A 24,894-nucleotide genomic window follows, 5' to 3' on the forward strand; every position below is an offset into this window, starting at 1 on the left:
TTATGTCTACATCCCATCCCACAGTCTAGAAACAGGTTGTTCATTCTCTTGTGCAAGCAAATATCGTGCATGTCACTGGAGTGAGGCAGATGAGAGTCACAGTGCAGGCAAGGGGACAAAGGGCCTCTAGGGAGTCTTTCTAAAACACATTTCCCCCTCCTTTTATTCTCAACTGTCCCAGCCAGTTTTGGCTGAAGTAACAAATTATCACAGACTGAGTTACTTAGACACAAATATTTATATCTCACAGCTCTGTAGGCTGAGAAGTCCTAAATTTAAATGCTGGCAAATCTGGAGCTGGTGAGTGCCCGCTCCTGGCATGCAGATGGAGGTCACTTTGTATCTTCACATGGTAGACAGCAGAGAAATATATATATATGTGTGTGTGTGTGTGTGTGTGTGTGTGTGTGTATGATTACATTTCTCCCTTTCTTTTTCTTTCTCCAATTCATCCCAGGTATCCCCCTTACTTTTTACTTTTTTTCCCCAATTCTCGGCCTCATTTTCTTTAACTGTTGTTCTGCACACACACATACACACACACTGACCCCCTTGACCCAGTTAACCTCCTGGAAACCTCTTTTCCAGAAGTAACTGGAAAAATGGTCAGAAAATTGAAACTCATGCAGAAAAGAAAAGTATTCATGTGAGTTGCCTTTAAACAAGTGCAACTTCTAAGCTAAACCAGAGACCTAGAGAAACTTAGAAAACCTGATGTAGTCAATACAGTCTAAGTCTAGTGTATCTAAGACTAGTGAATAGGGGTGAGAGGTGTACAAATATGTTTGTGTGTATGTGTGTAATAACATACATGTGTTTGCTAATATACGTGTGTGTGTGTATATATATATATATATATATATATATATATATATATATATATGTGTGTGTGTGTGTGTGTGTTACAACTTGCTCAGTCCATTATAACTTATATGCATGTTTTGAAAACTGACCATTTGACATTAAATAACCAATTGGATGCTCTTCCTGGGGAAGACTATTTTTTCCATTCTCAACATTTCTAAGCTGCCTATAGTTCTTTGTTTAGGGATAAGGCCTTGTGATCTTTCTCCCATACACGTTAATGTATCTATTTGTGTGGTCTTTGGCCAGGTGATGTTTAGACAATCATATTAGTGAGACTTCATGGGTGTAGCTTCTCTGACAATTTTTAGGCGATAAAACATGACAGTGAACTCCTTGTTCCTCTGATTCTTTCAGCCTTTCTGTCTCTTCATCTGTAATGATCCCTGAGCAACATGGCTCAGTAACCTTAAGGGTGCAGCTCTGGCATGATTACCTTGATACTAACCACCAGCTGTCTAGTTGGACTTAAGACCCACCTAACGAAAGGGACATCAGGCCTGGTACTGGAATCCTAGCCAACTACCCAAGGCTAGTGATGTGGTGAGTATTGGAAGAGAACCTACAGAAAGTCACAACCAATCAAAATACAGAGTTGTAGAGTCCCAACCGATATGTCTACAACTCCAATCTAACTTTCTGTCTTTTTTCCTCGAGTTAAAACTCATCAAGTTTAGCCGGGCGTGGTGGCGCACGCCTTTAATCCCAGCACTCGGGAGGCAGAGGCAGGCGGATTTCTGAGTTCGAGGCCAGCCTGGTCTACAAAGTGAGTGCCAGGACAGCCAGGGCTACACAGAGAAACCCTGTCTCGAAAAACCAAAAAAAAAAAAACAAAAAAAAACAAAAAAAAAAAACTCATCAAGTTTAATTTTTATAGTTTTGGATGTCTGGCTGTCCAATGAAGCTCTGTCTACGTTCCAGAGGCCACACCCTTAGTGAAAACTGACTCCGCCTTTCCCAACAGCTATCAGTATCAATTGCCTGTAGTTCCTTAGCTAGGGGTAGGACTTTGTGCCCACCTCTCCAGGCCATTTTGGGGTTTTGTGTTGAGAAGATCAAGCCACTCTCCTGCCTGTTTCTGTGGGAGCATTAATCTCATCAAGAGAGCATAACCCCTCAACCCAGTTAACCTCCTGAATAGGACAAACTTGCCACCTGCTACCTGCTGCTGCCTGTTTTCCTCTGCTCCTTCACCAAAGCCAAACACAAGGCTTTGATGACCCTAGCAGTTATTCGGATTCCTCCTCATGATAAAGCAAGCAATCAACAGTAGCAGATGCCGATTAGCACCCTCTAATTCACTTAAATTCTTACCTGATCTACCTGGAGATAATGTCAGATTCCAAAAGTCTGGAGCTTTGTCATAAAACTTCTCCCTAGTCCCACTTTAGATGTTAATCACAAGCCCAATTACTCAAATTTTTGGACAACAACCTGGGCCCTGGTAACCGCAACAAACTAGGCTTGGTAATCCTCCCTGAATATACCAATTAAATATCAAGCACAGCTGTGGTGATAGCCAAAGAAGTATGAGGAACTGAGCCTGATTCCCCCAAAACCACACACACACACACACACACACACACACACACACACACACACACACACACCACAAAAGCTTGGCATGGTAGAGCATGCTTATAATCCATCTTTGGGGAGGTTGAGGCAGGTGGATCACTGGCACTTGCTTGTTAGACAGCCTAACTCAATCTGCAAGCCCCAGGCCAGCAAGAGACCATCTCACAAAGAAAATGGACAGCACTTGAGTAGGGACATCTAAAGTTGATTTCTGGCCTCTACATGGACACATGTGCATGCGTGTACACATACACATACAGAGAAAAGGTAGAAAGAGAGAGAGAAGGCTAATGGTAAAAAGCAGAGAAAGACATGCAATGCATATGGTCATGTTAGGAAGAACAAATAACTTGCTATTCTTGACATCCAAGGTGACTCAAGGGAAGAGGTTAAGGATAATAACTTCATTTTGTACTTCTGCCAAAGCAAAGAATAAAGATAGAAATGAAGGCAGAGATGCTGGTCTTTGATTTGACCTTCAGTTGCCTAGTAGGCCCAGGTGAGAAGTCAATGATTTTTAGCAAAAGCAGCCTGTGGTTCTGAAGAACCCACTATGAATTAGGATCCCACAACCTCTTCATTGAATTGAAATCATTTGCTCAGTGGCTCCCAGGGCTCACACAAACACTGGCACATATTAGTTCATTATAAAAGATATGACAAAGGCTACAGATGAAGGTTGCACAGGTTGAGGTGTGGGAGGAGCAAATTTGCTGCTCTGTGCTTTCTGGCATTGTGGTTCTGTAGGAGCTCTCATCCAGAAGGCTGGTGAAGTCTTTCCTCCAGGGCTTTATGAATCATTCATTCTATAAACATGACAAAGCATGCATAACCATAATGATATGTTACTGAGTAAACAGGGCATACTGAGCAGAATAAACTCAGTGCAGGAGCACAGGAAGACCATTCTTCTTCCTCACTCCCTATACCTGGGTGACAAACAAGATGAGGTCTGAACACTTCTCTATGGCCAACTATGAAATAGAAAGCCAGAAAGGCAAGAGCTATGTAGGAAACAGGACCTTCTGGTGTCTATGACCTGTTTTGAACCATGTGTCATACTGTATAGTAGCTTCCCAGAAGAATCTCTCCAGGTCATCAGCACGTAGAATTTGATCTGTACATTTTCAGTGGGTACAAACATTTCAGTCGACAGCATGAATCTCATGCTATTGTCTTCAAGTCCAGTGTCATACATATTTTTTTCATTGATAGAAATTGGAGTTTTTTTCTTTGCATCCCCTTTGCCAAGTTGGAACTCATTTTTTCATGGTTTTGCTAAGTCATTTATTATGTGCCCAGTTTCAGTAATTTGTATGGCTTTTATTTCTTGCATTAATTGAAATTGTATGTTCATTGTTGTAAAATGTCTTCATTCTAGCATCTGTGCTGTAATTTCCTCAAGACAAAGATGAAGAAACATTTGTTTTAATTCAACACTACCAGATTCAGAATGTGTGTCACAATCAGTATAAATATTTTAATGAATGGATGCTTCCCTTTATATACCATTTTTTACTCTTTGGTAAGTGGCATTTCGAGAAATTGAGTGACTTCATGAAGGTCACAGAAACAACCTTGAGGCCAGGATGTACAACCGGGAACCATTGTTTTTGTGAGGATACTGTAACATGCCTCCAGGTTGTACAGGATCTTCACTTTACAGAGTTGTAATGCAGGTCTCTTATTTAAGAGTGTGCTGTCCTTACATGGAACACCATCTTCTTTCCCTGCACCCTTCAGTGCCTCTGGAGTTAACCTTTGCTCAGCACTGTAGGGACGAATTCCTTTCACATGGGCAGCGTAAGCCTGCAACCTTCAGCATCTCAGTTTGCCGAGCTCCTGTTCCCTCCCTGCCAAATCTATTAATTTATACAGTGATAGGTTGTTCTGAGGATTAAATGAGAAGCACAAGTACCAACCACTCCTGTGAACAAGAGCATTTCCGCTTGTAATGTAGAGGCAAGCCAGGCTTCAACTTCTCAAAGTGGAGAGGTGGGACAAGTTAATGAATGTTTTCAAGGTGCCGCTCTAATCTTAGAAAATTTGAAATGAGAAAAACTTGTACAGTGAAGAAAATGCCAGCTGTCTTATGCTCTTAGGATAACTGCCAATGTGAATGACCTACCTTATCTGGTAGTTTGAAAGCTCTTAAAGGGAGGGCATTGTTTTATTTTTCTTGAGTGTCTAATTATACCTTGTTCAGTGGATACTAGAAACATATTAAACACTTAATAAATCTTTGATGAGTGAGTTTTAAAATCCATCATTAAAACAACCTCTCTATTTTAAATTTCTATTGGGACTGTTTTCATCAGAAGTTTGGGATCTCTACGCCATATATTTTCTCTCAGTAGGTTTTCCATGATCAGTGGAAATGATCTTGTACTGCCTGGCTAAGAACTGTTTTATACAGAGATTTTAATGCATTAAAATAATTACATTTATGAAGTACATTCTGTATTGTAGCTAGGTCCTGTGAAGGTTCTCTGTCCCAGTATTGGGAAATGCCAGGACCAGGAATGGGAGTGGGTGGGTTGGGGAGCAGGGGGCGGGGAAGGGGGGACTAGGAAAGGGGATAACATTTGAAATGTAAATAAAGAAAATATCTAATTAAAAAAGGAAGGATTCATCGTAAAGCTTTTTGTATTTTGTGACTGTTAATTGCCCTGTAAGCTTAGAAAGTTTAATACCCCAAGAATTTGCAATAACTGAGTACTCTGATTCTAATCACACTGAAGGTCAGTCTGCTGAGGCTTATGCACTTGAAGAATTGCTACACACTCCCATGCTAAAGTCTAGGCCTTTGTTTCACAACTACCTTCAGTTTGTGTCCACATAGAAACCACACAGAACCTGTGTCTAAGTATTCTTGATACTTACAATAATACCAGCAAAATGAAGAGTTGTCTAAAAAAATAAAAAAGAAAAGAATAATTTATATATCTACTAATAAAGTGCATAAGACATTTTGCCATCTGTAAACATTTAGAGGGGGTCATTCAGTTTAGTTTTAATCGGCATCAGAGCTGTACAAAATTCTTTAATAAAAAAAGTTTTCTTGGAATATTTGAGAAAAGCACCTCAGGATGTTATAATTGCAGGTTAGGTTATTTTGACAAGACTGTGTAACTGATCCAAGCATTTTGAGTTTCTATTCGTAGAACATGATGGAGCTAAAAATTAAAGTCTAAACTGAAGAGGGGTGCACTCTCACAGCTGGGAGAGATACTCACACAGCAGATTTTCATTTGATTCAAAAGGTCTCCAAGTACATGTACTGGGATGGCTCAGTGTTTTATCCTTGAAGAAATTCTGTATATATAGTATAGCACTTTATTCATTTAACTAATAAATTTTACAGTGTAAGTGGAAGCATTATGGTTCAGTCTGCAGATCATCTCTCATTAAGATCTCATGCTTTCCATTAAAGATGGAAATACATTGTATTTTTATTCTTTTTGCTTTGGGATTTTTTTTTTTTGAGAATAATAGTAGTAGTGCCTGAGGAATAGTTCAGAATAGTGAACATATAGGTGTGGATCTGGTCCATCTAAACAACATCACCAAATAAGATACATGGGAAGCAATGGGTATGATTGGGACAGGTGCCAAAACTGTGGCTGTCCAAAATGAGAGGTCACTCCACTGAATCCCTGACTGGCAGGGACTGGCTTATGAGTAAAAGGAGGCTGAAATAGTATAAAAGATCCTTCCCCATCCTGGAATTATAAAGAATGGTGATTGTGCTGTTGAGTGTGGTATAGGTGCTATTGGAACATATAAGAGAAAGCAGAGAAGTGACATTGGAGATATGTGTAGGATGGTTACCAAATATCAAGTCACAAGAGGAGGACTAGAAAGTTCCGAGTGGTGAAGGGAGCAGTTAAAATTGCAGTTACTGTTCTATTGATGTGAAGAGAAACCACAACCAACTCTTATAAGGAAAGCATTTAATGCACGGCTTGCTTACAGTTTCAGAGATTAGTCCATTATCATCATGGCAGGGAGCATGGCAGCAAGCATGATGCTGTTGAAGCAGCTGAGAGCTCAGGCAAGGAAGCAAGTGGGGTGGGGAGTAGGGAGAGAGAGAGAGAGACCGATTTGGGAGAGGGTATGCACGGGCTTTTGAAACATTGAAGCCCACTCACAGTGACAAACTTCTAAAAAGGCCACACCCATTCCAACTACTTGTAACCCTTTCAAACAGTTCTACAGTTCTACTACCTAATGGCTAAGCATATAAACAGATGAACCTATAGAGACCATTCTTATGCAAACATTGCCCACTAACTGCTTTTTCTAGTCCAAAGTTCCAAAGTCTTTGCTGTATTCCTCCAACAAACAGCATAGCCAGGACTATCACAGCAACACCCCACTTCTGGTACCAACTCTCTCTTAGTCCACATTCTATCACTGTGAAGAGATACTATGACCAAGGCAACACTTATAAAAGGAACCATCTACAATTTTAGAGGTTTAACCCACTATTATCACAGCAGGAGCATGGCTGCAGGCATGGCAATGGGGCAGGAGCTGAAAGCCACTTATTGATCCATGTTCAGTGAGAAAAAGGGAGAGACAAACTGGATTTGGAATGGGCTTTTGAAACGTCAAACTCCAACCCTAAATAACACACTTCTTTCAACTGTACCACACCTCAATCCTTCTCTCAAACAGTTCTTCTCCATGGTGACTCAGCATTCAACTTTATGAGTCAGTGGGTCCATTTTCATTCACATCACCACAGGGGCAAAAGTTCTGAAGAAACAACACTGTATCTCACTGAGGGCTATGAAGGGATGCCTAAGCCTACTCCTTGGCTGTGGATTTTGCATTTTGTGTGAGTCTCTCTTTCCATTGTCTTCCTTCTATGTGTACATCTCCAGACCAATTCATCCCTTTTATAAAGACATTGTTCACAGTAAATTGTGGCCTGTTTTAGTTTCATTCACGTTGTTGTGATAAGATACTCTTACCAAAAACAACTTAGGGAAGGAAAGAGTTAATTCAGCCTACAATTCATGATCACAATCTATCAGGGAAGTCAAGGAAGGAACTCAAGGGAGAAACTTGAAGGCAGTCCTGCATGCTAGTCTACACAGCAATACTTCTGATCAAGAAACTCACTTCATAGCCAAGCAGTTTACAGCAGGAACCATTCATGGAGGATGCTGTTGGATGGCTGACTCACAGGTAGGCTTGGTTATGCTCAACTTTTCTCTCATATAGTCTAGAACCAACTGCCCAAGGAGTGGTGTTTCCTACAGTAGGATGGACCTTCTTATACCAACTAACAATAAAGAAATTCACCCACACACATATAACCTATATCCACAGGTCAACGTGATCTAGGTAATTCCTCAACTGAGGCTTTTTTCTCAGGTGATTCTAGATTGTGGCAAGTTACCATACAAAACTAACCAACGCAGAGACCATCTTGATAACCTTGTGTGTTATTCAGGGTTCGTCAGAGTAACAGATCTTATGGAGTGATTCTCTCTACATAAATATATAGAAAGGGAATTTATTAGAATGATTTATAGGCTGTGGTCCAGCTAATTCAACAATGACTGCCTTTGAAAGGAAGGTTCAAGAATCCAATAGTTGTTCAATCCATAAGGCTGGATGTCTGAGCTTGTCTTGAGCAAATGCTGGAATCCCAAAGAAGAATAGACTTGCTAGCAAGGGCAAGAATAAGCAAAGAGAGAGCAAGCTTCCTTATTCCGTGTCTTTTATGTAGGCTGCCAACAGAAGGCGTGGTCCAAATTAAAAGTAGAGTTTCCCACCTTGAATGATCTGGAGTTAAAAGTTTACCTTCCCATCTCAAAATCTGGATTAGTAGTGTGTCTTCCCACTTCAAATGATTTAATTAAAAAACAAACCCTCACAGGTGTTCCTATTCATTTGAATTTTAGTTAATTCCAGATATAGTGAAGTCCACAAGAATAGCCATCTTACCACATATACTTGATTATATCAGCAATGATTCCATTTCCATATAAAATTACATTCTGAATTACTCAAGATTAGTACTTTAGAATCAGGACAGATGATAATTTCATCCATAAATGTGTCCTAATTTATAACTATGTTTTCATCTCAAATCTAACTGCAAAAGAAGACTTGTGGAGAAGAGCCCCGTATAGCTTTATATTCTCATGGCTAGCATGTCATATCTCCAATTAATAAATATTACCTTTTGTACTTATTCAGAATGTAGGGACTGTTTGCAATGCTCTTGTGAGCACTGGCTAATACAGAGTTTCATATGAATTCTTTTAGTTCAGGTCTTTTGCCTATATAGGGAGTTAAACTATGTCTCCCTCAAAGTTATGTTTAACTCTTAACCCTTTACCCATGAATGTGACCATACTTAGAAAAAAAGAATCTTAAGTCATTGAATTTTTTTTACAAGTCCTAAATCCAATATTTGGTATACTAATAGAAAAGACAGGTGCATCCTTGGCCTCCCATAGAATTGTTTTTAGAAACAATGAAGGGATATGGCCTGGACTTCAAGTGAGGAGGCAGCTGAGAGTCTTTTCTTTGCCCTTGACCCCTAATCTCCTCTTTTTAAGCCCTAAGAATGAGGCCAACACACTGCTGTTGCTATACAGCCAAAACTGAGTGACTTTAAACAGGACAGCGGCTTTTCTTTCCTAGTACTGTGTAGTACAAGAAGGAAATCATGGTCTTGGCAAGGCTACACCATCTCCTGTTACATTGCTGCTTGTTTGTACTTGCAACCAGTAAACCTCTGCTTTTGATTTTGAAAAGACTCTGGGTTTGTGGCTGCATTATTCTAATCTCTATATGTCTTCACATGGCCTTCTTTATTGTGACTTGTGATATGTGTATTCTTATTCTTCTTATTATTATTATCATCATCATCATTATTATTATTATGAAGAACACGCTAATATATATCTTCAATTCCAGTAATCAGGAGGCATAGGCAGGTGGATCTGTGTTCATTCAATATAGTGACTTCTAGGCCAACCAGAGCTACAGAATGAAAACAGATCTCAGAAAAATTGTACACACACACACACACACACACACACACACACACAGAGAGAGAGAGAGAGAGAGAGAGAGAGAGAGAGAGAGAGAGAGAGAGAGAGAGCCCAGGTTTATCATACCAATGAAGAAAATGTTCTACAGCCTTGTTCGTAGCTATGACTGGTGGGGGAATTTTCTCAGATGAGGTTCCCTTTTTCCCAAATGAGTGTACCTTTCCCATGTTGACAGAAAACTAGCTGGTACACCAGTTTTGAGGAAATTTCAGTATGTGCTATTTGATTATCTAGCATTCAGTTCATCTATGGAGCTGAGGGTGTGCTAGCGTACACTTCCGTTGGAGCAAGCATGTAAGAAGGACTCCTCCAACTTGGCAGTGTTCATGCATACTTAAGTTCCTTTTATTTTGCTATTGGACTGATGCCTAGGACTTGGATGGAAAGGTGGAGAATGTGTTTACCTTTGAAGGCATGGATATAAATTTGCTTCAAACAGACATTTCCTAATTACACTCTTAAACTGTGATGCTTCTTCAATGCTTTGATGGGCACCATCTTCCAGAAAATGACTATTTATTTGCTCAAGTAATGTCCTCTAAGGAGGACATCGTGCACCTCAACAACGTCTCATGTCTAGCATATTTTTACAATCTAAAACACAAACGTTTTACAAGATATTCTTAATTTCTGTAGCTTAAATCTTTAATCTATACAGCATCTGAGAGACTGCATGGATATGATGAAAATTTCACAAAATAATAGGTTCTTCTGAAGTCATAATCTTTAAAATGGCAGCTTTTATCTTATTCCTTGTCCATGTCCTTTCTACTCAACTGTTTTGTCACACCAATAATAGCTGTGTACATACCACCTAATGTGCTAACTAACTTAATTTTGTTGCCTTTCTTACACTAGGGTCTAAATTATAAATTCCCAGGGGCAGTTTATTTGATATGTTTGACATTTACAATGGTGCCCATATGAATACAGTAACTGAATGCATTTACTTTTATATGAACCCTGATTATATATATATATATTATAATAAATATATATGAATATATTTATTAATGAGATATTTTCAAATCTAATAAAATAAAATTATATTAGTAGTGATGAGTCTATTAAAATAATTTTGAGATTAGATCAAATAAAGAAAACCATCTCAGAATGACTTGAACAGTAATATTCATGATTTCTCATAAAATGATATTTCAGAAAATAAATGGATACAACCTATATTTAGGAAACAGGTTTTGTCCATATAGCAAAGTTTTGGCTTTCTTAGTGGAAAAGCATTCATGGATCAAATGTTGATTACTATATCCTTTGTGGTAGTTCAAATGAACATAGCTCCCATAGCCTCCTTAGTTTAGGAGCAGAGAAAGAATTATGTCTTAGTCACTGTTCTATTACTGTGAAACGACAGTATGACCAAAGTAACACTGATAAAAAATAAAAAAGCATTTAACTTGGAGCTTGCTTCCAGTTTCAGAGGTTTAGCCCATTATCATCAGGGTAGGGTGCATGATAGCATGTCAGCAGGCACTAGAGCAGTAGCTTAAATCTATAGGCATGCTGGGGGCTGGAGAGATGGCTCAGTGGTTAAGAGTATTGACTGCTCTTCCAGAGGCCCTGAGTTCAATTCCTAGCAACCACATGGTGGCTCACAACTATCTGCAATGGGATTTGATGCCCTCTTCTGGTGTGTCTGAAGACAGCACCACAATGTATTCGCATATATAAAATAAATAAATAAATCTATAGGCATCCTGACCTATAGGGGGGGGTGAGAGGGAGAGAGAGAGAGAGAGAGAGAGAGAGAGAGAGAGAGAGAGAGAGAGAGAGAGAGAAAGCGCAAGAGCACCTTGGCTTGGCATGAGCTTTTAAACTCTCAGAGCCCACCCCCTAGTGACATATTTTCTCCAATATGGCCACACCTCCTTACCGTTTAAAATAGTGTCACTCCCTGGTTACTAAATACTCAAATATATGATCCTATGGGGGAACCATTCTTATTCACACCACACAAATGTCCATTCCTATACTGGACATTTCTATAATGGACATATAAAACTACATTTCTATAAATATTTCTGTTTTTCTTTCAAAACATCTGGTGTGTACCCACTTCTCAAAGTAGCTGTAATAATCCAGAACTACAAACAAGCGTTACAATGTGTCTTAGTTCAGGTTTCTATTCCTGTGAAGAGACACCATTACCAAGGCAACTCTTATAAAGTACAACATTTAATTGGGCCTGGCTTACTGGTTCTGAGGTTTAGTCCATTATCATCAAGGTGGGAAGCATGGCAGTATCCTGGCAGGGCTAGTGCTAGAGAAGGAGCAGAGAGTTCTACATCTAGTTCTGAAGGCAAACAGAAGGCTGATTTCCAGGAAGCTAGGAGGAGGGTCTTAAAGCCCACCCCCACAGTTGCACACTTCCTCCAACAAGGCCACGCCTACTCCTACAAGGCCACACCTTCTAATAGTGCAACTCCCTGGGCCAAGCACATTTAAAGCACCACACAATGTCAAGATGATTAGACCACTTTGTATTCCCTCAGAGATAAGCATGATTGTGTTAGTTATAAATGTCTAGTCCAGACAACATAGTTCCCGCTTGTCACAAAATGAAATCATACTGTAGTTTTTTTACAGTTTGTTTCTTTGACTTTATAATTCATAATTGATACTTTCAGAACTATTATTTATATATAAATATAAGACACAGATAGTTGCATTTTGAAACATTCAGACCACAGAGACTACAAAAACAAAAGCAGCATCAATTTATACATAGCATAAAGAATCAGAAATAAGCTTCATTTACATTCATAGAGATCTACCTGCCTGTGCCTCCTGAGTGCTGGGATTTAAGTCATATGTCACCATGACCACTCTAATAATAATTAATAATAATAATCTAGAACATTCCTAATGTTCTTTGTGAATATTGATTTATGTGTCCTAATACCCAAGCAGTATACATATTCAAGTTAGAATAGCATCATCATTGGTCCCTTGGCTCATGGAACAAAATAATGTTGCTTTGATTTCTCTACAACACTATAGCTCTTATCTGAAACTTTCCTGACTCCTAAGATTAGCTATTCCCTAGGAGGATATACAACCTATACTTAGGAAGCAGGTTTTATCCACATAGCAAAGTTTTGAGTTTTTTGAAGTGGGAGGGCATTCATGGATTGAATGTTGATTACTATATCATTTGTGGTAGTTTGAATGAATATAGCCCCCATATACTCATATATTTGTATAGATATCCCCCAGTTGGTAAACTATTTGGGAAAGTTCATGAGGTGTGGCTTTGTTGGAGGAGGTGTGTCACTGGAAGTGGGCTCTTAGGCTCAGTCCTACCCCAACTTGGTGTCTGAGAATCAGATTGTAGAGCTCTCAGTTACCTCCTCAGTGCCATACCTGCCTGCCACCATGTTGCCACACTTCCTGCCTTGATGGTAAATAGATTGATAGGCCTCTGAAACTCTTAGCCAGCCTCCAGCGAGTGCTTTCTTTTATAAGAGTTGCCATGCTTGTAGTGTCTCTTCACAGCAATAGAACAGTAACTAAGACATCGTAGCCGTCGACAACAGGAGGCAAGCACTCACATACCCTGGCCTCCATCTCTTTGTCTTTGCTTTGCCTGTTCTGTTTTCTAAACAGTCTTGTACCATAATTATCCTCAGTTATATTTCTTCACATGTGTCTGATGCTTCTGACCACTGCTACTGTTCTCTATGAAACAAGGAGATGGTGCCCAAAAATCCTAAACTGGATGGAAATGGCTTTTCTCTAGAAGACACTTTTGTTGTGCTTTATATTTATTTCCTATATAAAAAATTTGCAGGAGGCCTGCTCTGAATTTGGTGGTTTGTTTGTTATTAAGGTGGAACACAGAGTTGGACGAAAGCTAAAGACTGATGATTCCTGGCCTTATAATCTTACTATTTGTGCTTTAATAAGCACTAGATTCTTCCTATTCTATGGCTAAACACTGCTGGTTTCTGTTAATAAACTCCTCTGTTAGTAACAGGGATTAGGGGAAAAAAAGTATGGTTACCAGGCTTTTTTCTCTAGCTCTAATGCCTCTCGCTGACCAGGCAAGAGACTTGAAATTCATTAATTGTTTGTGAACCGGACAGAGAAGAAAAGAAGAGAAAAAAATTCTTTTACACATGCACACATACCCCCACTCTGGTTGGGGCCAGTCAACTCTCATCAACTCCACAAGTGTTCATGCATACTTACATACACAACTATACCTACATATATACATTTGGCAGATGGAACAAAAGCTCTAACGAGCAAGCTCCAATGAGCAAGCACCAACGCAGAAAAAGCTCAGTCATTCTGGATGAAAAAGAAGCTCCAACCTTTATTGCTGAGAGAAAGAAAAACCCTTTTCCTTACTGTGATTCTTAGGTCTTATACTTTCTCAGGATAATTGGTCACATTGTTTTCCAAGCACCCTTTCCCCATAAGTTCACAGGAAGGCTAAGATACTAATTCAAGTTACAAATTGATAAGGAGTTATACCAGAAATGTGTACATGTGCTTCCATTAAGACCAGTACCTGACTAAAAGTTCACTATCTGTTGCTAGCTCCATAAGTTCATTATAAATTTAAAGCAATACATTTTATGTCACAAGTTAGCATGGCTTTGTTGAGAGGTATCATCTGCATGTGTCTCATTAGTTTAGAAGTTTTGAATAGATAAACCAATCAATATTTTCTTTTCTGTCCTTGTACCTACAATAAACTGTCCACTCCTAGTTCATTTACCAATTTAATTACCAGATAGTGGTCTCACAGCTATCCTAGAAAGAATGCATCCCTTGATTGTAAATTTGTTCCAAGTCTGCTTTCTTATCCTAGTGTAATTAGTGCATGACACATGAAGGTTTAACCTAATTCTATTTGCAGCTTTTCAGACGGCTGGAAATTACTTGTATAAATTTAGGACTTCTATAAAACCATCATCAGGAATTATGCAATCATCAAATTGTCTACATAGCATCTCTATATGATAGTACATCTTTGTTAATCTGCAGAAAATCTGCCCAATAGGGTGGGCTAATGCCTGGGAATTGTTAGGCTATGTAATAGTGACGCTGTTGGGATGGAGTCTCTGAACACCATGCAATTCAGAATTTGCTCATCACAGCCATGCAAAGTGATGGGCCGTCTCCAGAAACCTTACTTATCTGTCTGTAGCCTTTCCTAGATGGCTCCTGACATTTACTTAAAATTTTTACTTAAAAGTGTTATATATAGAATGTATTTTTATCAAATACTTTTCCCTCTCCTAATGCTTTCCAGAACTCAGATATATCTAGCTGGATGAACCGGTGTTTATTGGAGTCATTTATAGGCACATTGGTGACTTCTGCAGCTAAGTTCCTAAAAGCCTGCCGTCGTGTGCTTCCACTCATGGTCACTACTTCACTTAGTTAATCTTCTACCTCCTAGACTGTACTGCCTTCCAAGATCATGTGCCACAGAGGCTGCAAAGCTGGGGCGGGGGTGTCTGTAATGTCAGGTGAGGGTTGGATAACCCTTACATACCTCTACAAGAGAATGTTGTTAAGCCGGGTATTGTGAGGACCCTTTGAGTGCAGGTAATTATACTTCTTTGATTTTGAGGTAGTAATGGATATGTCATGCACAAAGGTCAGAATCTTAGAGCAGGTTCATATCCTTGTCATATGTGATAAATTGGTGGGGTTTTCTCTGATAGGTAGAAGCTTGGTAGAAGGCCTGATGAGAACACAGCATTTTACATTATTAAGACATGATACGGGAACACAGCTCAGCCTTAGAAATGGAGTGTGAAGAGGAAGCCTGTGCTTTAGCCATATGGCAGAGTTGGGATTTGACATTATTGACAATTCTCTTGTTTGAATCCTTATAATTATTAAATAATCTGAAAAGGAGTAGGCTCTCATGGAGCAAGGATGTGCGTGTGTAGAAATCTAAGAATCTTCCTGGAGGGAATTTCTGTGGACATTGAGATGTTTTAGCTTCTCACAGAAAAAAAAAAAATGAGTGCTGATTAGGAAAGCAAAAATGAGAGCCAGATGTTCTAATGGGTCAATAGTGGAGAGGGAGCTATCTCAAGAGACATCTGTGTCAGAAGTTTCTCAGCCATCCATGACCCAGCTTCATCTGAGTAGAGCATGGTTTGTCATAGACCTGTAGGCAATGTGGTCAGAGCCTCCAAGCCACAGTAACTTGAAGCAAACTGGGGAGCTTGACAGCAATGGCTAGAGGTCAGACTGGTTTTTGTTTTTTTTCTAATGTTGCTTTAAAAAAAATTATTAGATATCTTCTTCATTTACATTTCAAATGCTATCCCAAAAGTCCCCTATACCCTCCCCTCACCCTGCTTCCCTACCCACCCACTCCCACTTCTTGGCCCTGGTGTTCCCCTGTACTGGGGCATATAAAGTTTGCTAGACCAAGGGGCCTCTCTTCCCAATGATGGCTGACTAGGCCATCTAGGCTTTGCCAGTGCCCGGTAAATACAGAAGTAGATGCTCACAGTCATCTATAGGATGGAACACAGGGCCCCCAATGGAGGAGCTAGAGAAAGTACAAGGAGCTGAAGGGGTCTGCAGCCCTATGGGTGGAACAACAATATGGTTTTAATCACGGAGTAGAGTGATGGCAATATGACAGTGTTATTTATATACGCACTGGGGTATGGTCAAACTCTCATTAGCTCACCCCCTAAATGGAGCTGAGTCCTTCTTCTCCTGCATCCTTGCTGGAAGCCATCTATTGTGGAGGGTGACACCCTAGCATCCTATCACAGTTTTAAAGAGTTCTCTCTGATGGCTTCCTGTCTAGGCTCTTACTACTTGGGGGAGTGGGCTGAGGTTGAGTGGTGATAGGGGTTGACATATCCCTCTTTCTCAACTGTGCATCTGCAGCCATTGATATCACTGTGAAAGTAGCTCATTTGCTCTATATGGACAGTGGGAGCATGGATCATGGGCTTCCACGTGATTTCTGGTGTCACCACAGACCTAATTTTTCTCAAATGACTTTAGCCTGTGCCAAGTTGACATAAAAACCAGCTAACCTTAACACTTGACTCTTCTGCCTTGAGGCTCTTCAGCACCTTAAGATAACTGTGTCCTGGAATATGCACCATTTTTGGTGCTAGGTATGGTTGAAAATGTGGACTCTATACAGTCCTCTGAAACCTGATTTCATTATGCTCAATTTGTATTGTGTTAGTTAGTCCTCTGTATCCATGGGTCCAGCATCCATGGAGTGACCTCAGATCAAAAATAGTTTTAAAAATGTGTCTTATTAAATACACACTCTTCCTTAAACAATAAAACAGCAGAACTATTTTCTTAGTTTTGACATTATCACAAGTAATTTGGCAGTGGTCAAAAGAACCCTCAAGATCTTCCTCTCAGATTTTTTTTTCTTTTCAAACTATTATGGATTAAGATGATAACAAAAAGGATTAGTATTTGACATGTTAGGTACATTAGCAAAATGTAAAAGGAAAACACTGCATCAACAGATGATCACTACACAACTCAGATTTGTAGGGATTAAAGAAATTTAACATCTGCTTACCAAGGAGCTGTGACAAATTAATCTCTGGTTGGAAATTTCATATGAAAAGAGATAAGACGGGTCATTCTTAAACTATATTCTGCATCTGCTGGTTCTTAGCAATTGTTAGCTCAATGTATATCTGTGTGCAGAAGAGGTATATTTTGCAGTGGAAATTTCTGATATCCTCCACAGGATATCGATATGTAGAAAAATAATAGTAAATAGTAAGAAAACTTTTCTATGGTGGTACATTCTTAATTCATCTTGACTCACCTTTAAATGCTATTTTAATTCATCAAATTAAACTATGCAGGATGAGAAGGCCATCCTTAGATAAGTTTGGAGAAACACTAATTTACCTTGCTGACCTGCCTTGAGCATTGCTAGCAGGGAACTGAGCTCACTTTATGATTTTTCTATCACATACTGTTTGAAATGTAGCAGATTAGATATAATACCTTAATGGTGAACTGTTCTAACCTTTAAGATTCTTTTCTCAATTTGCTGGATTAGTAACCTAAGATTTTCAAAAAGAGTAAGATTTTTTTTTAACCCACCTGTAATAAATACCCTTTCCCATTTCAAAGCTCAAGTGTTTGTCTCTGTTTGTGTTTGATATCATACCATAGAGCCTACAAAGCACACTGTGAGAGGAACTGTAGCAATAATGGGTTGCTAAGCAAGTCTCTCAGCTAATTAAACAATGTGGCTTGAATTATTCTAACCGTCTGTGCAGTTCACCCATGATGGAGCAGGTGAGAATGATGCTCATTTTAGTTTTTGTCAGAACTTACACTAGAAATAAGTGAAAGAATATCTTACTTATAATAATTAAAAAGAAAAGGACTGCTAGGTGAAGTTGTATGGACTGAATGTTTGAAACAACCCAATATGCAGTAATAATCAAATACCTAACCAAATGGTAATTTCATTAAGTATTTCAAAATCATACCAATTGCAGGTTTCTTTATGATATAATAAATGCTACGTTTTATCAGATTACAAATATTTTATTATGCAAACCAGAAGCACAGTGTAATATATCCCTTTTGTAAATAACCATTTTTACCCTATTATTGCTCCCTTTCAAAATAAAATTGAGACAGAAGGAAGCCTACTCAGCTTATCCAAATTATAATTAATTTTGGCAATTGGGTGTATTACAAAATGTGAGCTAGAATCTCTAAGGAGAGTTGTAAAATGCAGTCATGGACCAGGTCCCAGATTGTTCAAATAATTTATTTTTCTGTTTAGAGTTGTATCAATCATTAAAAACCAAGGCAAAAGGTAGGTAGCAGGGACGGATGGGAAGTGCACACAGGCCAGGAACTTCAGCTCTGCTGAGCACACCTGCTCTCTTATGCTAACCCTGGAGCTGCTGTGAGGATCCAGTTGTCATTTCCTCCCCATTTTCCTCCTCTCTGTGTGTGACTTCGTCAATGAGTGCTCAGAAACCCTGGCCTTGATTAGAGAAGCATCATCTTTCTGTGTGTACATACCCAGTAGGTACTTGGTTTAAACTGATTCCACTAATCACACTTGGAAGGAAACTGAAATTTCCATGGATAGTGTCTGTGGTTCCGATCACTGCAGGCGTAGTTCGTAAGATCTTATTTGTTCCCCACGACTATTGGATGTTTTTTCTTTCTATCTTTAGTCAGCTATTATCAAATCTCAAATACAGTATACTTTCTATACTCAACTCTCTAAAAAGGTCAAAAATCTGAAAGTTTAAAAACATCAAGAGCATGTCTAGGAAACTGGGAAGGGGCTGTTAAATGTCAGTGTTCAATTCCTATAGGCCCCTCCATGGTGTTCTGTGGCACTGGTGTCATGAGCTTCTAGAATGCTCTTTGCATTTTTCTCACTTTTTCTTCCTTTCTTATACTCTTTAATGCAGCTGGAATGCTTGCGGATTCTTCTGAAGCCTTCTAAGCCTGACTCTGAGGACCCAGCTTGAGGATGCCGTCTGAACACTGCCTCAGGTACACACTGAATGAGAAGCCCTTTTCAGTATGGCGAGCTGAACCCAGGAACAATGCAGTGCTGAGCACAGAGCACAGAGCAGTGAGCAGTGAGCACTGAGCACAGAGCACTGAGCACAGCATAGAGCACTGAGCACAGAACAGTGAGCACTGAGCACCGAGAACTGAGCACAGAGACTGAGCATAGAGCACTGAGCACAAAGCACTGAGCACAGAGCACAGAACACTAAATACAGAGCACTGAGCATAGAGAACTGAGCACAGAGCACTGAGCACAAGGCTCGAACTGAGCACGATTTGACTGAATAAACAAAACAGTCATAATTTTTGTGATTTTGGTATTTGGAAAAAGGATGAACCACTAAGACCTCTTGATCAAACTTAGAAAAGCCTCATGAGTCTTTGGCTGATACTGCTTTTTGTTTTTGTTTTTGTTTTTTCTTATTTTGGATGGTAACCCTTTGAGCAAAAGGCAAATCACTATAAAGGTACATGATAAAATTTTGTAGAAAACTATGCTGTCTCTGAATATTAACCCCTTTAATGCAATCAGTTTGGGGAAGATTCAGAAGTTCCTGATACCTTTTTTGAATATATATTTATTTAATAAGTATTTGCTAAGACAAACATTCAACTTGATGTAAAGTACCAGCTATGACTAATACAAAATTTGATTTATTCCTTCGTAAACTGGGTATTCTATCATAGAAACAGCTACACCATCAGCAATGCAAATGCCGTGATGAAAGCCGTTCTGATGGTAAAGTGCAGTGCAAACACAGGAAAGAAGCAGGCCTGAGATCCCAAGGGTGAGCTCAGCTGGGCGGTGCACCGAGGCAGGAGGGAGCTCCGCAGTCTAAAGTCTGAGAGGCAGCCAGAGGGAAAGTAAGTGGCGGCCATTCTGCCTGGAGGCTGGTCCCCATCAGTTTCTGAGGAAGCAGTCCAAAGGTCTCTAGAAGAAATAAGAAGAGAGGTAATAGAACTGAGAAAGAGCTGTGGAGTCTGAGGAATTAGATATTTCTGTTAAATAGACCTGTTTGAAGCTATTAGAGATGGCTAGTTCCAAAATAAGTTCAGAGTCGGTGGCATTGCCAGAGCAGGTGTAGCACCTCTTTATGCCTCTTGTGAGTTTGTTGCAGTCAGTAATTCTCAGTGGAGAATTAGGGAATGGTGTTCAAGGGCCAGCAGTATTTCTTATCATCAGGGATCGGTTGATTTTAGCTACATATTGTGCTAAACATCTTACAGTGTTTAAGACTGGTCATCAGAGCAAGGTTTCTTAAGGTTGTTTAACCTGTCTCAGAATGCAGTTAATTCCAAGGCCGAGAAGCCCTATGCTAGATCTGGTGCCCTGCCAAAATGGTACACGTGGACTATGGTATTTATATGGTACGACGTCAGACAGTTTGTTCCTTGGTACCAGAATCTGTGTGTTCTCCAAGTGATTTCTTACCCTAAGCCTGCAATTTATGGTAATCAGTTCCCATCCTTCTGCCCTGTCTTCCACTGTGTAGTCATCTCCTTCCCTGCTCCCGCCCACAGCCCTGGCACCCCTCCTCTCTGGCTTCCATTATGCCTTTTGGAACGGTTGCAACAAGACCACGAATGCTGTTGTGTCTTCCTCCTCAGCACAGACCTTTTATGGAAGAGCTGCCCAGATTCCAGGCCCTGGGATCCTCAGCCTGCTTTTCTCCAGAGAACCTTTTCTTCCAGCCACATTAGACCGCAGCCAGAGCATGGATCTTGTTATCCCCGTTAGTCACTTAATGTCTGAGATTCCTCCTGCTGTGGATTCCTTTCCCAGCTTGCAGGTTTACCTTTTTCACTAGGGCTGTTATTTGCCTTCATGACTGTATCTCCATAGATGCTATTGAGTTCTTTTTATGTTGACCAGCTATTGCTGCTGGCCATGGGACCTGGCCTTAGGGGTGGTTTGTATCTCCAGTGAGATTCTGTTGGGGAGAAGTAGGTTGTCATTTATGGCAGTTATCAATTTGAGGTAGTTTCTGGATCAGGGGTGAGCACTTTTGTCCACTTCTCTTCTTACCACTGGGACCTCACCTAGCACCGATAAGTGCAGACTCTATGCATGTTGCTGTGATCTCTGATATGTGTTCATATGTTCCTTGGTTCTGCTGGATTGGGTGTTACTTCCTTGATATCCCTGCATGCTCTCTGGCTCTTACAATCTTTCCATCTTCTCTTCTGTTGGCTTTCCTGAGCTCTGAGAGGAGGGATTTGATAGAGGCAAATCATTTAGGACCAAGTGGTGCCTAGCTTTATGCCCATTGACTGGCTGTGAATCTCTGTATTAGTTCCCATCTGCTGCAGCAGGAAGAGGCTCCTTTGTTGATAGCTGGCTGGTATGTGAGTTAGCAGAATGGTTGTTAGGAGTCATTTTATTGCTGTGTTCCCTTCTTAACAGGTTTAAATTCTGAAACTTTTGCCCAACCTTTAATTTTTTCCCATTTCAGTTATTTGTGTGGCATTTGCCTGTGAGAATTTTCATTCAGATGAACTGAATAATCTATGCTGCCCAGTGCAGATCAGTTCATAAAAGTCTTTACATCAAACAAGCCCCCAGATGCCCAGAGTTTTACAGCTGTTTCTGGGGTTCCTATTTCCTGCCCCTTAAGAAGCAAACCAAGCCATGACTTGCTTCTGTGCTTTCGGGGCCTTTTCCATGCAAGCAGCTTTTACTGTGCTCTTGGGATAGCTGGGCTTTGTCAGTTTCTCTCTGAGAAACATGAGTTATGTTTCTCTCCTTAGCCAAGGCTGAGTTTTGAGCTTCAGACCTATGAATCAAGCTGTGCTTTTGACACCTGCTCTTAGAAAGAAAAGTCTTTAAGACAACTCAAATTTAACATATCCCAAAATGAGTTTATTATTTTCTTCTTTTCTAGTTGCCCTACTATTGGGACATCAAGTTTTATAAACCTGAAATATGAGCATCTCCATGAGACTCCCCCCTTCCCATCCATATCTATATCTAACCTGTCACCAAGACTCCTAACTTTTCCCCATGAGTAGCTTTCAAATCTGTTCATCTCTCTGAAGCATTGTCCTGATGTTTCAGGGCAAGGCTCAGATAGGTTTCAGCTATTGCCGTGGTCCCAAGCTGCCCCAGTCTGGTCCAGTTTCCCTAAGTGCTCTTGGGACTACAATCTAGTTGAGCTTTTCTGAGACTTGCCATGGCTCTTGGTTGCCCTGGCCCACACATCCTACGTGAGTTATCACCTCAGCTGCGATGACTCAGTTCCTTCTTACCCTCAGTTTCAGCCACTGATTTCTGTAGAAGAGTGTGTCAGTCTGTCTGTGCTCCTTGCTGACACAGGCCAAAGCTTGCTGTCCTCTTTTCTTCCATACATCTTCTCTTCTTTGTCTCAGAGTGGTAACTCATCCATCTGTACCTTAGCTAGTTCTCCTTTGGGAAGCTGAGAGTACTTACTTAGTGTGCCACTGTCCTGATACACTGAATATGCTGTTATGGCCGTTACCACACTTTATTTATTCAGTATTTTATTTCCAGCATCTAGAATATCAAGGCAGAATAAATGTTTCTTATATGTAGGAATCAGGGAAGGGATATAAAAAGCTGTTGGTGTATAATTAAACTTCTTTCTCCTCCGTAGTCTTAATATTTCTTACTTGTGCAAAATGTATTAATCTAAGCTTATTATTATGGCTATGTTTATTTTTAGCACCCACTTTATAGAGTTTATAAAGTATTATATAAAAATAAAATTAATCCCATTACCAAATCTTTTAAAAGCCTGCCCACATAAATAAATAGCATTCTTTTACTATTAATGTATAAAAATATCTTTACCCTCTTGAGTGGTAGTTAAACATTAAAAGAGAAATCTACAGAACTTTTACAGTTGAAATGTGAAGTAGAAAAGTATAGAGTTGTTTTAGAATTTACATCTTAAGAACTTTCTGAATTCAGTTAAGTGAATAAATGAAAATAAGAGCTGTTGGGATCTCTGGGAATGAAGAGTTAACTCTATGCACTCAAAGTAGCCATTTGCACTAAAGCAGAGATGCAGAATGAGCAGGAGGCCACTGTTAGAAGCGTGCTCTGCATTTGATTTACTAGTTTTTGTGATTGGTTCCAGAATGAAAGTTACTGGCTCTAAGTCATGATTAATCCTATTCCCTGGGACCTCATGAATGAATCTCCCCATTACTAGATGCTGGTATGTGACTAGTCTGGGGCTAACTCACTGGCATCACTAATGTCCATCAGCTGCTGAGGGAGTCTGCGTTTCCTACTGTGATCCCAGAGACCTGGGTAAGCCAGTCCTGTGAGATGCAGAAATGGTGTTCTCGGACAGTGGCAGCTTGCCTGGAGTAACCTGGTAGGGTGCCTGTGAACTGGTGGACTTGGAAATGGAGTCATGACAGGAAACATGTCTAGTTTAAAGTAGATACATTTAAAATAAGGAATGAAGAGACAGCTCTGATTAATCTCTGTGATGTATTTCATAGAAATCAGTGTGTCCCGAGTCACAGCCTAAGCTTTATGGCTTAAGTATAAAAGTATTAATGAGATATATTGAGTCCTTTTTTTCGTATCATTTTTGACAACACACCTTAACTTGCACTAGCCTACTGAGAGAGTTCGGCAGCCCCAGATTGCTAGTGGCACCTGTTTTAGTAATGCCGACCTTGGGCTCCTACAGAAGACAGTACTGCTGTTGCACTTGGGGAGCCCGGGTACCTTCTGTACTAGCTGTGGATTTTGAGCCATACCATTTTTTCATGGAAGAATTTTCCGAGTTTTAAGCATCTTCTCAAATCTGAATTTCCCCTGAAAAATGTGGAGCCATTCTCAGGTCTTTCCCCAGCTATGGGGAAAGTTTTGATGCAGTTTTTCCTTTGTTTGTTTGATTCCCAGTAGTGAAAAGACATTGGTCTAACCTAGGAGGTGAATATGCTGGTTTGCCATTTCTTCTCAGGGCAGAGGGATCTAGTGACAAGTGTCCGTCTGCTCCCACCTTAATTTCTGCTTGATACACCGTAGCCTTCGGTTTCTGTTCTCAGTTTGCGATCATTAGCCAGGTGAAGTAAGCCTCACCTCTTCTGGCTGTCCTGTGCACAGGTGTGCTGTCAGGTTTGCAGAGGTGAGGGCTTTTGCAGCTTTATAGCTGAGAGATAAATGGGAGACTGCTTTGCGAATAGTGATGATGTGTTGAGACTTGTTGATTAGTGGGCCTTTGAATTCTTGCCAAATGCCAGTGTATTTATTTTTGCTTTTTAAGAACTCATAACATATTGGTTCTAAAATATTTAGGCTCTTCTGCCAAGTGTTGTCTTAAATACCAGCTTATGGTGTTCTTTAAGGGTGACTCTTCCAAGCTGAGCTCTTAAGTCTGGGAAGGCAGGAAGCATCACTATTGTTCCAGAGTGCAGCCCTTCAGTCTTTGCCAAGCTGCAGTTCACAGTTGCTCTTTTCCTGCCAGGAGTTACTCACTTCCAACAGATATCTCAGTGCAAACACTGGCTCAGGCTTGATAGTGATGTGGATCATGTACTAGATTTGGAAATAAGAAAAGAATTTAAAGCAAGTATTTTTTTTAATTTTTAAAAATTTTAAAAAGATTTATTTATTATGTATATAATGTTCTGCCTGCATGTATGCCTACACACCAGAAGAGGGCATTAAACCTCATTATGGATGGTTGTGAGCCAGCATGTGGTTGCTGGGAATTGAACTCAGGACCTTTGGAAATGCAGCCTGTGCTCTTATCCCCTGAGCCATCTCTCCGGCTAAAGCAAGTATTTTAATGTTCTCTTATTCTACTACAAATGAAATTTCAAAATTCATTTACGGTGACATAAAAGA

At 40.0% G+C, this 24,894-nt stretch overlaps 1 protein-coding gene across 5 annotated transcripts in view; it reads left to right on the plus strand.

Annotated features, from left to right (window-relative positions):
* The window catches only part of Klhl32 (kelch like family member 32), a 235,073-nt gene that overhangs the window by 34,926 nt on the left and 175,253 nt on the right, over positions 1–24,894 (plus strand). For 4 of the 5 annotated variants that reach the window (XM_085839454.1, XM_085839453.1, XM_021160284.3 and 1 more), the window contains exon 2: positions 18,962–19,046. In XM_085839454.1, the coding sequence (XP_085695580.1) occupies positions 19,024–19,046 (23 nt within the window). In that variant the 5' untranslated portion in view covers positions 18,962–19,023. Of the gene's footprint in view, positions 1–1,333; positions 1,408–18,961; positions 19,047–24,894 lie in introns of those variants that run through there. The other variant, XM_029476831.2, reaches the window with a different exon arrangement.

The sequence above is a fragment of the Mus caroli genome, unplaced genomic scaffold (genome assembly GCF_978045245.1).
Source record: "Mus caroli unplaced genomic scaffold, Mus_caroli_1 scaffold_6, whole genome shotgun sequence".
In the NCBI taxonomy this organism is placed as follows: domain Eukaryota; kingdom Metazoa; phylum Chordata; class Mammalia; order Rodentia; family Muridae; genus Mus; species Mus caroli.